Here is a 13,102-nt window from a genome sequence, read left to right as displayed (position 1 = left end):
CGTCGGGCGCTCCTCCCGCCCGGGCCGCGGCGCCCCCGCCCTGCCCGGCGCCCCGGCTCTGCAGCGCCCCGCGCAGCGCAGCGCACCGGGGCTCGCGGGGCCCTTCCGCGCGCGGCAGCCGCGCATCCCGCGGCTCCCGGGCAGAGTCGGGCCGGGGGAAGGGCTGCCGCGACAGGGCCGGGCGGGGTGCGGATGATGGGAGCCGCCGGCCTGCGCGGGCAGCGGGGCACCTGAGGTCTACGCTTGCAAGGGGTTGCGCTTGTCTTCGTGCTGTGCCTTTGCGCATGGCTCCCACCATCCACAGCCAGAAAGGTCGACGGAGGATGGGAACTGTCGCCCAACGCATCTTGCGGGCTCTGTGTTGGGGAAAGCGGGGGTACCCAGTTGCTTACGGTCAAAAGCCTGGGCGGAATGGGCTGCCACAAGAGATCTGCCAGTCCCTAAATTTTCACAAGACACGGAAGATGTGCCTTTTGATTGTGGCGAGGGAATTTGTTTCCTCCTCCTCACTGATGGTGTCCCATCAGTCCCTGAGCTTAGGCTTTCAATCGAAAAAGCACAGCACGCAAGGAAAAGCAGATGGGGAGGGAAGAGGAAAGAAAGGAAAGTAACCTTTTGGTCGGGCTGCTGGATGCGCACTTCCCAGCACTTCCTTTACACACTTCTTCAGTGTGAATAATTTCCAGAGTGCCCTCAGAGATGAGCTCTTTCTGAGGGGCTCGCCCTGGCCCACTCCTGAGAGGCCCTTCTGGATCGGGTGTGGGGAAGCCCCATTGAGCATGCCTATCTCAGGGGTGATATGGGCACTTACTAAAGGGAGGGAGACGAGCAGGTGCCTGCCGAGACGGGCCTTGCATTTGTGAAGCCTCCACCGACAGAGGCAGTGCATCTCCGAGCACCAGCAGGAAGACGCGCCAGCCAGAGAAGCGAACAGAACGGCAACCGAACTGCCGCTGAGATGGGTGTTGGAGAGGCAGCTCAGGAGCAGACGGCCTGCACTTTCCCATCATTCAAGCACCCCCTCCTCCATGTAATGCCTTTACCAATTCCAGCTGAGATATATCACAAATGCATAAGTAGAGCAGGGTCTTTTATTCCACCTCAATAGCATTATTTTACAAATGATTCAAAAGCCCAGGATGCTCCCAGAGAGCAACTTGCGAATGCGGACACAGATCTGAAAGGAAAGACAACTGCTTGGTGTTGTTCTGGATTAAACCTGACCTGTATTTACAAGGTGCTTAAGATGGAAGGGGTGCTTTTGCTGATGCCCCTGGGGGGGCACAGGTCCCGGGATGAAACACCACAGGCAGCTTTGGCTTGTGGGGCCCTCCCTCCAGACTTCCTGGATCTTAGTGGCCATCTTCATGCAGCTGTGCTGAAAATGAATTTTCTGGCCCACGATGCATGTGCTGTGAGCCACCCCTCTAGTCGGGCAGAGTATTTTGCGGCAGCTTAACCCTGAATGCACACGAAGGACCTGCTCTTGGGAATGGGACTCCTGCAGCTGCTTGGCCTGAGGGCATCGCCATGCCGAACCCCCCCACTTTCACCTGTACGCCCCCACCACTGGCGAGGCCAAGCTCATTCATTCATGCATTTTTAAATTTATAGGCCGCTGACTCACCCGACAGGGCTCCCTAAGTGGCAAACGATAATGAAGCGCAGGCCAACATTACAGTTCCGAGGTACGGGGCGTGGGGAGAGGACGGGGAAAGATGGCATGTGGCTGTAAGTGTGGAAAGCCCTGAAACAGAGGCCCCAGAGGTGGTGCTTCTGGCTGCTTGTGCAAGAGCCACGGCCCTCTCACAAGCATCACTGCAGGGACGGGGAGCTGGTCGAACAGCGGCTGTGCCCGCAGCACACAGCGTCCTCGCGAAGGTCTGTCCGGGTCGGCCGCTCCTTTTCCGAGCGTGCGGAGCAGCATCCGGAGGTCACGGGAGGGCCTTTGCCACAAGCACGTCTTGCCCAGGGTCGTCATCTTCTCAGCTTCCGGCCACGGATCTGCTCCAGGCGCCCGGAGACGTCTTTTCCGCGCTTTCGTAGCCGTGGTGGCCGCCGCTCACTGGCCTCCGTGGGGCCAGGATGGCTCAGGGGTGCCTCTGGGGAAGGGGGCAGCCCCGCTCGCTCCGCTCTGCGCAGGCCGCTTGCTGCCCAGGCCTGGCCTCCAGACCCGCTTGCTCGGACCACCCTGCGCCAGGAGAAGGGGGGGCTGAGACACCTGCGTGCCGCACGGGCCCCTCACGCCCGCTGCGAACGGCGCTGGCTGGCTGGCGTGTTGCCCTCTCTCACCAGCGGCTTCCACACACGGAGGCCGCCCAGCACCCTCTCTGCCTGGGGGGCGCTGCTCCACCAAACGTTAAGGGGGGCCCAGGCAAACCTGTGGTTCCACCAGCTTGAAGCTGCGGACAGAGGAGACCGGGGTACAGCTGAGGGACCTGGGGGCCTCCGAGCCCCAGGGAGGGAGGTGGGTGGAGAGGACCCCGGGAACAGTGGGCAATATTCTCCCGTGTGGCCCCACTGAAGTGGGTGGGGAAATTGCACCCGTGAGCTCGATTTGAAAGGGGAAGAGATGGCTTTGGCCCTATTCAAACCCCAGTGTCTGGGTCCAGACGACGTGACAAACCACGGTGGGGTTTTTTACCGCTGTGGGTTGGTCCTGTGGTCTGAGCCTGGTGGTGCCATTGCGCCATGGGAAGCGTGGTCTTAAGAACCCACTGCAAGGGACAGTGGTCATTCCGTGGTTTCTCCGCACCCCCAAGTTGTGCTGTGTGGTCTGAACCCAGGATCGTGGTTTCCACAGTGTTGGTGTGCAGCTACCATAGAGTCCTTGGGAAAGAGCGGCAACTGCAGGAGCCGCTCCAGCTGCCCAGCATCTCTGCGTGGACCAGTGAGGAAAAGGCAGGTGACGCAGGCGAGGAGTGGCGCACCTTTGGGTTGACCTTCAGGCGCGGTGGCTGATGAGATACGTGCTGACACTGGGAAGCCGGTTTTAGGACGGTGGAAACCAAGGTCTCATGAATAGGTCTGTTTTAATTATTTGGTTGTGTTTGGATTGTATCTGAGTATATTCTGTACTATCTTTTATCATGTTAGGTAATAGTTTAACATTTTATTAGTCTGATTGCTTTTATCTTTTTCACCGATTGTATTGTTATAAGCTGGTTTAGCATTTCGTAAGCCACCCAGAGAACCCTCAGGTTATGGGGCAGCATAGAAATAAAAGGAAACAGACGAACGTGGAAGCCGTCTGACCGCCTGTCAGGCGGAGCGCGCTAAACACGGCCAAGCGTTGCATGTGCACGCCCCGGGTGCAGGCAGGCGGTGCGAAGAGAGGGCCAGTGTGCCGCTTGTGCTAGCCCGCTCCTGCCGGCAGCTCCTTACCTCAGAGACATGGGACCCGCTGCCCTCTTCCCGTCTTCCTGGGGGCTCAGTGTCGGCCGTGTCACTCGCGCTGCAGCAGCCCCGGCAGCGGTCGTGGGCAGTGCCGGCTTCCTGGGGGCTGCCCCGCCTGGCCCCAGAAATGGATCCAGCCTGAAAGGCAGCAGGAATCGGGTGAGAGAGCCCTGCCATTTCCGGAGATCATTTTTCGCCAGCATTGGGCGAGTCACGCCAGCACTGCCCGGGTTCTCTTCCCGATTGCCCACGGCCAGCAGGAGCAGTGCCATGAAGGGGGCTGGCGCTGGTGCGGCACCTGCCCTGGGCCCCGAGCCCAGCAGGGCCCTCCGTCCCCGGGCTCACCCCCCGCTTCTCCCGGCACCTGCCTGCCTGCCCGCCTGGCGCCCCGGCCCGGGCAAGGGTGGAGGCGAGAGGGGCCACAGCGAAGCCCCGGCCCCTCGTCCACTGGCGAGCTGCCAGCCAGGCGGGCAAGGGGGAGCCGCAGCCAGAAAGCAGACGAGGAGCGAGAGCGGCTGGGGGGGGGGGCGTGGGAAGGCGGGCCTGCTGAGACGGCCCAGGGAGGGGGTCTTGCCCAGGGACCCCCCAGGGCCCGGCACTGGGCCTGGCTGCCTCGATCCGTGGGCAGCAGCGGGCACAGGAGCTGGCCTGCAGATTGCCCACTGGGCCGCCCGCCCGACGCCTGTGCCGAGGCACCCCCTGCGGCCAAGAGTGTCTTCCCCGGGCCATGCAGCCCCCCTCCACTCCCGAAGCACCGCAAGCAGTTCCCACCTGCCCTTCCTCGAACGGTCCATGGGGCTGACGCATCCTCCTTATGGGCGTGTACATGCCAGGCCGGTGCCCCATGGGTGGTGCTGGGCTGGGGGTGCTGCCCAGGGGCCCCGTGTCCCCTCCTGAGGGCCGGTTCTGAGGGAAAGGGAGACAGAGGGAGAGGGGAGCCCGCAGCCACAGTCTCCTCAAGAGGTGCTGCAAGGGTTGCCCGACCGGCGCGGCACCGAACTCTGCCATCTTGCATGTGAGGCTCCTCGGAGGTGTCGGACTGCAGCTCCAAGCATCCCCCGCTAGCTGAGCACACTGGGAGTTGCAGTCCCACACCTCTGCAGAGCACCAAGCACAGGACGGCCAGCTTGAGTTCCCCAGAATGCAGTTCCTGCCAGCATAATTCGTTTTGCAAATTGAGTCTCCAGGGGTCTGTCAAACTTTTTTCCCTGAACCCAAAGCGCAGGCAGAATTCGGATGGAAAAGGCATCTAGTGGGTGCCGAGCGCAGGGGCCGGAGGCGGTGCCCGCCTGCAGCTGACTGATTTGGGGCAGGAAAGCCAAGCTGGCTTGGGATCCTTGTTCCGTTTCCAAGCTGGCGCCTGGGTCCAGAACGGAGGGTGCCTCCACCAACCCGGACCACCGGCAGCCTCCCCACTCACCTCCCCGCTTCCGGTGTGGTTGGGAAGCTGAGTCCCGCAGCATCCCCGACAACGAGCCCTGAAAGTGGCCGCCTCCCTCTCGCGGCGGTGGAGGCTTTCCCCGCTTTCACTCCAGAGGTCTCCTCCACTGTGACCTTGCGGGAGGCTCTGCACAGAACAATAACATGCCTCGTCTGTCCCGGAGGCCTGGGAGCCGATCGATCGCGGGCCGTCCGTCTCTGTGCCTTCCCTGCCCAAAGCTCGTGCTGTTTCTGGGTGCCAGGCTCGCTTGATAGCCAGGACGGGCAGGCCTGCGCCCAGAGCCCCACACTCAAGGCGAAGGGGGCGCAGGGGGCGGCGGAGGGCGAGTGGCCCTTTGCCTGCCGGAACCTGTGTCGGATTCTGACTCTGAACACCGAAGCCTCTGGAAGGCAGCTCTGCCTTGCAAACGGGGGAAAGGCCTGCACGACCACTGGGAACCCACCGAGTGACCGGAGATTGGGGAAGGGGGTGCTGTGGGGAGAAGGTCGCGGCCTTCTGAGGAACCTGGAGAGCTGGAGTTCGCGAGTTTCTGATTTTCCAGTCCCTGCCGGGCTAGCTCATTCTGCTCCCGACCCCCTTCTAGCAGCTCCAGACTGCCTTGCCTGGTCTGGATACCGCGAGAGACAAAGAAGGCATGTGCTGCCTGTCCCTAGACATGGGGGGCACCAGCACCTCCCCCCGGGGGCCCCAGAGGAGTCGGAGTGCAGCCCCTCTGGGCCGGGGATGCTGGGTGCTGGCCCATCACCGCAGCGGGCAGCGGGCTGGGGAGGACTGCCGGGGCATCAAGCGCCCCATCTTCTCCCTGCCCCCGGCTCCCCCCACCCCGCCGAAGGGGCTCAGCACCAGGGAGCCGCTGCTGCACAGAGCCAACGGGGAAGGACGGACCGGCTGAGGGGCTGCAGAGTCCAGCCAGTCCGAACCCGACTCTGCACGTGCCCAGGAGCCACGAGGCCAGTCCCAGGCAGGCCTGCGTGCTGCATGCGCCTTTCTGCGGTGGCCTCATGGCCACCCCGCAGGGAGAGCGCTGGGGCCACCTGCCCACCCCTGGGCTCTGCATGCAGGACTACGGGCGCCTGAAAGGCACGAGGGGAGTCAGCCGGGGGGCGCGCTCTGTACCGTGAGGCAGGGGAGCCTCTGGACCCCCGAGGGTGGCGACTGGGGACCCCCGTGCTTGTCGGCGGGGCATTGGCAGTGGTGGCCCCATTCCAGGCCAGCACTAAAGGCGCAGCGCTCAACGCATCAGTGCCTGGTGCCCGCTCTGGTATTGCCCAGCCGCCCGGGTGCTCACCGCATTTCCCATCAGGCCTCTGCTCAGGACGGACAGGCTGCCTGGGCGGTAGAACGGCAGCTTCTTTCTCAGGCGCTGTGTCGTCCTGGGAAGCCAGACTGTTCCCCCGTGCCCTTTCTGGGAGGCGCCCTGCAAGGCCAACAGGTAACGGCAGGGTGGCGAGAGGGTCGGGGTCAGACATTGGTGTGGGCACCCGGCAAGGCGACCGCACTCGGATGCCCGGCAGCGTACCCACCTCGTCCTCCCAAAGTGCGCTTCTGGATTCTGCCCCATGTGCCGAATCCGCGAAAGCCGCAACCGCGAAGGCGGCGGCCAAGGCCCACAGGACCCAGGACCCCATCCCAGGGTCCCGCGGAGGGTCCTCTCTCCCAGGGCTCTGCTCCAGCCTCTCCTCGTGCTGCCTCAGGGCCCCGGGCGATGACCAGCAGCAGTTAAACATTAGCAAATGTTCCGGACCAGCTCCAGGGACAAAGGAAAATGGGATTTTTCCACTGGACACAAGGCAGCGCCTTTGGTCTGTGGAAGGGGGAGGTGTGGAAAAGCCCGGCCACAGGCGCAAGAGAGGGCTGCGGGGGAGCCACTGTCAGGCTGAGATTTGGGGAAGGTGGGCAGGGATGGCTGTGGGGCAGCACAGCCAGAGGGCACCTGGTGGGGGAGGCAGCCTGGCCCGTCTGGGCAACTCTTGGGGCCAGCAATGGGGTCCCCCAGGAACCGCTTGCCGTCACGCCATGCCTGCGGCCCCTTCGAGGTTTGGGAGATGGAGGTGCCTGGCCGACACTTGGCCTCTTGACCTAAGCATTTTGGGCTGGGCAAGCCCAGCGCCATCCAGATTCTGGGACCAGTGGAGTGCGGGGAGGAGAGGAGGCGATGATTCACCCGAAGCTTCACCCGTTGATATTTACACTATGCTGCAGGAGCAAAGCAGGCCTCTGCGTTCCCCGCATGCCAAAGCCGGGCCTGATCTCTGCCGGCCTCATCGCCGTGCCGTGCCGCCCAAGACAGGATGATGGTGCGAGGAGAGCGGCCTGTGTGAGATCCCCGCATGCCTCCACTGCGCAGTTGCCTGGCTCCTGGGGAAGGGCTTCGGCAAATGACTTTCAGGCCCTCCGGATTGCCCAGGCACCTGCACCCTCGCTTACGACCGGCCTTTTCAGCTTCAGCACGGCACTGTCACCCAGCGATCACCCAGTTTCTCCCCAGTAAATTGTCCCGTTTCCCATAGCTACGGCGGGTGGTTCCGAAGTTTGCCAGATCCTTGCTCTGGGTGCCGCGGCGTGAGATACGCCCCATTTTCAGTGACGCGCTTCCTGGAGCTCGCTGCCTGCCGCAGAGGCACCCCGGTTCCAGCGACAGACGTCGCCTGAGGCAGCTGGAACCAGGGCCACCCCGGGCGGTGCCGCTGCGCCTCTCGCTCGGCCTTCTGCGCACGTGAACGGAGCCGTCGCAACAACCATCCGGTCTGCTCCAGGCCCACTGGTCCCGAGCGTCTTGTGGCTGAGAGGGCAGGAAGGGAAAGGGGGCAGGAGAAAAGAAAATGGAGAAAGACGGACGGCCGGGAAAGGGAAGGGGCCAATCCGAGATGAAGGGGGAGCCGGCGGGGGGGATGTTTCCTTCCATCCTCCTCATGACTTGTGGGTGGGAATGAGGCTTGTCTTCCTTCCTGCCTCCTGGAATCCGCTTGCCTCTGGAACGCCGGGAAAGTTCTGGACAAGACCTGCTGGGCCTGAACAACCCCCCGCTGGTCTTCCAGGGCAGTTGGAGGATCCCGCCGGGGCAGCATTCCTCCAATGCCCTCACTCCCCCCAAACAAGCCTGAGCCCCCTCCACAGCTCCCACGGTTTCTCCCCGGTCCTGCCGAGCTGGGGCTGGCTGCAGGATCCTGCGCTCGCCTCGCTGGAGGCTACCTCACAGGGCTGTTGTGATGGATGAACTCCTCAAGGAAAGGCGGGATTAGGTAATTGGATGTATGTATATACCACCAACTATAACAGGACACCTTAAGTGGCATAATTAAATCCTGAAGCATATTGATGCTTCTGCTGATGAAGATGACAAAGAGCCCTTTTTCTTGGGTAGGGAAGGGCCCCCCCTGCCCTCCTTGCAAAATTCCCCCTCCCCCAGCAGTGAGAGGATTAGGCAAATGTTTATTTGATGGATTCCAGATGGGGAGCACCAAGGCCCGGCCCCAGGGCATGCTTACTCCCTTGGCCTCAGCCCTGGAGCTCTGGTGAAAGCAGCAGCCATGGAGTACCACTGAGCATATGCAGAGTGCTTCCTAGCTTCATGGAGAAACTGCAAGCAAGACCCCCCCCCGAGCGAGCGGGGGGGGCGCGGGCGCAGTCCTGTGCTCACTTACCTGGGAGTAAGTCCTGTGGCAGCAGATGGAGAGCATTTCTGAGAAGACATTAGTAGAATCGTGCCATGACGTACTTTGGGCTCATCCAAAATCAGGAGAAATTTGTGGCAACTAAGATGCAGCACTCGGTGCGTGACTATGCTAAATTGACTTTAAAAAATCAACGGACTAGGAACTTCTGGTTAGAATTTGCAATATCAAATATATTGTGTGTAACACTATAAAATAGCGTATAAACTATTCAGATGGCAACTGCGCAAAGGCAAAAAGAGGCATTCCTCTTTTGAGGCAGTGCCTGATATGATACACTTATGGAAAAGCAAAGAAAACAGCTTCTGGGATACTGTTTCCACCCACGTGCCATTCAAATCCACCCCCGGCTTTTAACCCCAAAGAAAACCATGTAGAAAAGTCGCAACTGTGAACTAGCTTTGCACAATTCCGGTTTCCCAATCCAGGTGGCAGCTTTGTCCACTGAAGCCAGGCAAAATACAGACAGCAGTGTGTTGACCAAGAGGTCCGCGTCCAGGTGCGCGTGAGCCCAAAATCCACAGCAGGGGAAGGGTGTCTTTGTTCTCGAGAATAACCGGCTACCTGCGAATCGTTCCAGGTGGCCGCCTGGGCAGTCCTCAGCTGCCCTTTCGCACACAGAGCATTAAAGGGTGGCACGTAACGCACCTGACACTTCCCAGCAGGTCGCAGGGGCCGCCGATCTTTCCCACTTGCCTGCCAAAGAAGGTGCTCCAAAGGGAGGAGGAGGAGGAGGAGGGTGGGCCGGGCCGGGCCGGGCCGGGCCGGTGGGACTTGCACTCTGGGGGAGCCACTGCTACCTGGCGGTGCCGAGGAGCCTTCTCTGGGCTGCCTCCGGGGCAGTGTCCCCTGCGTTTCCAGAATGCGCCCCGCTGATTTCTAGAGAAAAGGGCTTTTCTCGGGCCTGGTGATGCGCCCGTGATCGTGATCGCAGGGTTGCACCTGTGTAAGCTCTGCCTGCTGATTTCTGCATCAGCTGCCAGCCGGGAGAACAAGATCGCCCCGGTAGGAGACGCAGCACTGCCGAGTTTTGTGGGAAGCCCCACCGGCGTCTCTCTCTCTTTCCATCCCATGGTTTCGGTGAGCCTTTTACAAGCCATCTTAAAATAAAGTGTTACAAGTAATGCAGCAGTGGAATAAATAGCATATAAAGAAACAGACTTAGATAAAAGTAAATGGATGAACTCTGTATTTTATTTTTGGAGTTATGTTGCCATGAACTACTAAAATGGGAATTATTTTCAAAAAGCGCATCATTGCCAAAAGCCAATTACATTGTTTTTCAAAGAAAGCAGGGCTAAAATGGTTCTAAAGGAAGGAATGGAATTGTCAGAGAGCACTGAGAGAATATGATGTTCCATTATGGGAATCTCTTATATATGGGAAACATTTATTTGAGATCTGCGGGAGAGTCCCTTCTCCGGGAACCCTCCATGAAAGAAATTAGGAGACTAAGTACTCGGAGGAGAGCTTTCTCTGCGGTGGCGCCCAACCTATGGAATTCACTCCCCAAAGAGGTCCGCCTGGCACCGTCGTTACTGGTTTTTCGGCGCCAGGTAAAGACCTTTTTATTTAAACATCATTTCAATTGTTAAAACATATGATCTGGCCAGGGCAACTTCTTCTTCCTTCTCTTTTCTCCTCCTATATTTTTATTTACTTATTTTATACTGATAATTTTAATTTTATATTTGTAACTCAGTGTATTTTTTGTATTTTTGTATTTAATGGTCATTTATTATGTTCTATTGTATTTCAATATATTATATTGTGTTGTAAGCCGCCCCGAGGTTTCGGCAAGGGGCGGCATAGAAATGTTATAATAATTATAATAATAATAATTTATGGAAACATTACTTTATTTTTCCCATATAGTGAGAGCCAGTGTGGGGTAGTGGTGAAGAGCCTGGGACTGGGACTCAGAGGATCCGGGTTCGAGTCCCCGCTTGGCCATGGAGCCAGCTGGGTGCCTTTGGGCCAGTCCCAGGCTCTCGGCCCAGCCTACCTCACAGGGTTGTTGTTGTGGGGATAAGACAGAGGAGGAGAAGGATGTAAGCTGCCTTGAGCCCTTGGTAGGAAAAAGGCAGGATAGAAATCGGAAAATAATAAATAAATACATAATATTTTTATTTTCTTTCCAGATACATTAATGGTAAAGCTTAACATAGGTGTAGCTCTCCCAATACTTAATGGATGTTCTCCATTTATTGTGAAAAAATGTATTTTATGTTGCAGAAATTCCAGACACTGTGATTTTTATACAAATTATTTGTTATTCATTACAACGTGTGCCATTTGGAAAAATAGAAACATAGAAACAGAGCGAGTCAGAAGGGACCTCCTGGGCCATCTAGTCTGACCTCCGGCACCAGCCGGCTCCGCTCGCGGCATGCCCACCATGTGCACATCCAGCCTGTCCTTGAACACCCGCACTGATGGGGCCTCAACCACCTCCCGGGGAAGCCCAATCCACACCCTCGGGGTCCTGACTGTCAGGAAGTGCTTCCTGGCATCCAAATGGGCCCTGGGTTCCCTGAGCTTGGCTCTGTGGGAGCTCATCCTGCCTTCCTCTGCAGGGGAGAACAGGTCCCCACCCACCTCCATGTGACACCCCCTCACATACCTGTATGTTGCCAACAGATCATTTGGGTTTTTTAAAAATCTGCTTTCATGCAATTGGCGAACTGGTGACGGGTCCCTCTTAGCAGAGTACAGGGACAGCTTTGCTGGAGCCGATTCCGTTCTGCAGACGGCCGTCCGGAGGCCATGGGACCAGAGCTGCCTCCGCGCCCGGCACTGCGAGGGCTCTCCTGCGGCCCCCGTGCGGCTCTCCGAACGCCTTTGGAAGCACCTGGGACCGTCGTCATTCTGAGTGGGGGGCCGGGGGCCAGGGCTGCCTCGCTGGCTGTGAAGCCGGCCTGGGCCGCCAGGGCTGGGGCTGGGGCTGGGCCGGGGGGCCGTGGCAGCACCCCACTGTGCATGCCAGTTTGGCTCCAGGAAGCGTCCCCAGGAGCGCCTCCCATGGGGAGCGTGGGAGGCTGGGACCCTTCCGGGGGCAACGCTCTCCTGCCCTCCTAGAAGCCCTCCCCCCCTCCTCTAAGCCCAGGGGGCCACGGTCCGGCTCCACAGAGGGCGGCTTCCCCGGCAGGTCAGGGGGTGACGGGTGACATTTTGCTGCCCGGAACAGCTGCGCTGCCTCTTCCGAGAGGGGCTCCCGGGAAGCCTCGCGATGGGCAGGGAGCACGGAGGCGCACAGCGCATGGACTGCACCAGTGGGAAGGGCACCAGGGCTGTGGTTGTGCCCGGGAGTCACGGCCTGACCACTAGGCACGCCTGCCGAGACTCGCACGGGCCTGTTCCCACTGCCTCCCTCCCCAAACGCCTCAAGTTCATGTCTGCCGCAGCCCCGCAGGGAGCAGCCGGGGGCACTACAACCCCCTGCCCCACGGCAGCGTCACTGCTCCTCAGCGGGGCTGGCAGGCTGGACGTGGCCCCAGCCGGGGTCAGAGACCTTTGGGGGAAGGAGGAGACCTACGCCCCCCTTTGGCTCCTTCCTGCTCCTCAGTCCACGCCGTTCTGGCAAATCTGTAGCAAAAGGAACTCCCGCCTTCCTTGGCGGTCAAGCGAGCCCGGAGGGTCTGCAGGCAACGAGCCACGGCACGGATGCCTTGGGGGGCCGGAAAAGGGTTTCCCCAGACCGATCCCGATCTGGATTCCCAAAAGACACACGCACACTCACTCTGCAGTTCGTTATTTTTTAAAGTTTCACAGAGTTAGAAGCACATGAGTAAAGATCTGTCTGGTTGTAGCCGAAGATGCCCTGCAGGAAGGTGGCCCGTCAGGATGCCAACGGAGGCACTCAATCTTCTCCGCTGGAATCCCCTCCGGACTCCGAGAGGCTCCCCTGCACGGTGCCGTTGCGGCCCCCCGCGGGGGTGGGAGCCACGATCATCAGCCCGGAGTAGCAGCCTGGGCACAAGCGCCGGGAGCCGGCCCGCTGCTTTGTCCTGCGCTGGGCCCGGGCCGCACGCGTCGCCCCCCTCCTGGTCCGGACGGGAGGCCCCCCTGCAGCCTAGAGGAGAAGGTGGGAAAACGGGGCATTGCACAAGGTGCAGGGCGACGAGGGGCCACTCCTTCCAGTTGCACTCAGTCCAGGCGCTCGTTTCCTCCACAGGCGTTTGAGAATTTGCCCCCAAAGACTGCCCAAAAGCAGACAGGCAATTTTGTGCTAATTTCTTCAGATATATGCTTGCTTGTCATAGCAAGTACACAGGAACATGGAAGCAGAGTGAGTCAGAAGGAGCCTCCCGGGCCATCTAGTCTGACCCCGGCTCCAGCCGGCTCCGCTCACAACATGCCCACCATGTGGACGTCCAGCCTATCCTTGAACACCCTCATGGATGGGGCCTCAGCCACCTCCCGTGGAAGCCCCTTCCACCCCCTTGGGTTCCTGACTGTCAGGAAGTGCTTCCTGGCATCCAAATAGAACCTGGGTTCCCTGAGCTTTGCTCCCTTGGAGCGCATCCTGCCTTCCTCTGCAGGGGAGAACAAGTCTCTCCCCACCTCTGTGTGACACCCCCTCACATACCTG

General features: G+C 59.8%; 1 protein-coding gene across 2 annotated transcripts; it reads right to left on the bottom strand.

Moving 5' to 3' along the window:
- Positions 1-1,477: 1,477 nt before the first annotated feature.
- On the bottom strand, positions 1,478-6,510 carry LOC123017884. Of its 2 annotated transcripts, XM_044419535.1 has the most exons (6): positions 6,361-6,510; positions 6,126-6,254; positions 4,817-4,963; positions 4,168-4,302; positions 3,385-3,534; positions 1,478-2,191 (listed from the first exon to the last, which is right to left on the bottom strand). In XM_044419535.1, exons 1-6 carry the CDS (start codon positions 6,463-6,465, stop codon positions 2,063-2,065), a joined length of 795 nt encoding a protein of 264 aa, XP_044275470.1. In that variant the 5' UTR covers positions 6,466-6,510; the 3' UTR covers positions 1,478-2,062. The 2 variants fall into 2 exon arrangements, with proteins under 2 accessions (XP_044275470.1, XP_044275471.1); XM_044419536.1 differs by lacking the exon at positions 4,168-4,302.
- Positions 6,511-13,102: the final 6,592 nt, after the last annotated feature.

The sequence above is a fragment of the Varanus komodoensis genome, unplaced genomic scaffold (assembly GCF_004798865.1).
Source record: "Varanus komodoensis strain SLA01 unplaced genomic scaffold, ASM479886v1 scaffold104, whole genome shotgun sequence".
NCBI lineage: Eukaryota > Metazoa > Chordata > Lepidosauria > Squamata > Varanidae > Varanus > Varanus komodoensis.
Note: the sequence above shows the minus strand (reverse complement) of the source record. Positions and strands in the feature narration are given on the sequence as shown.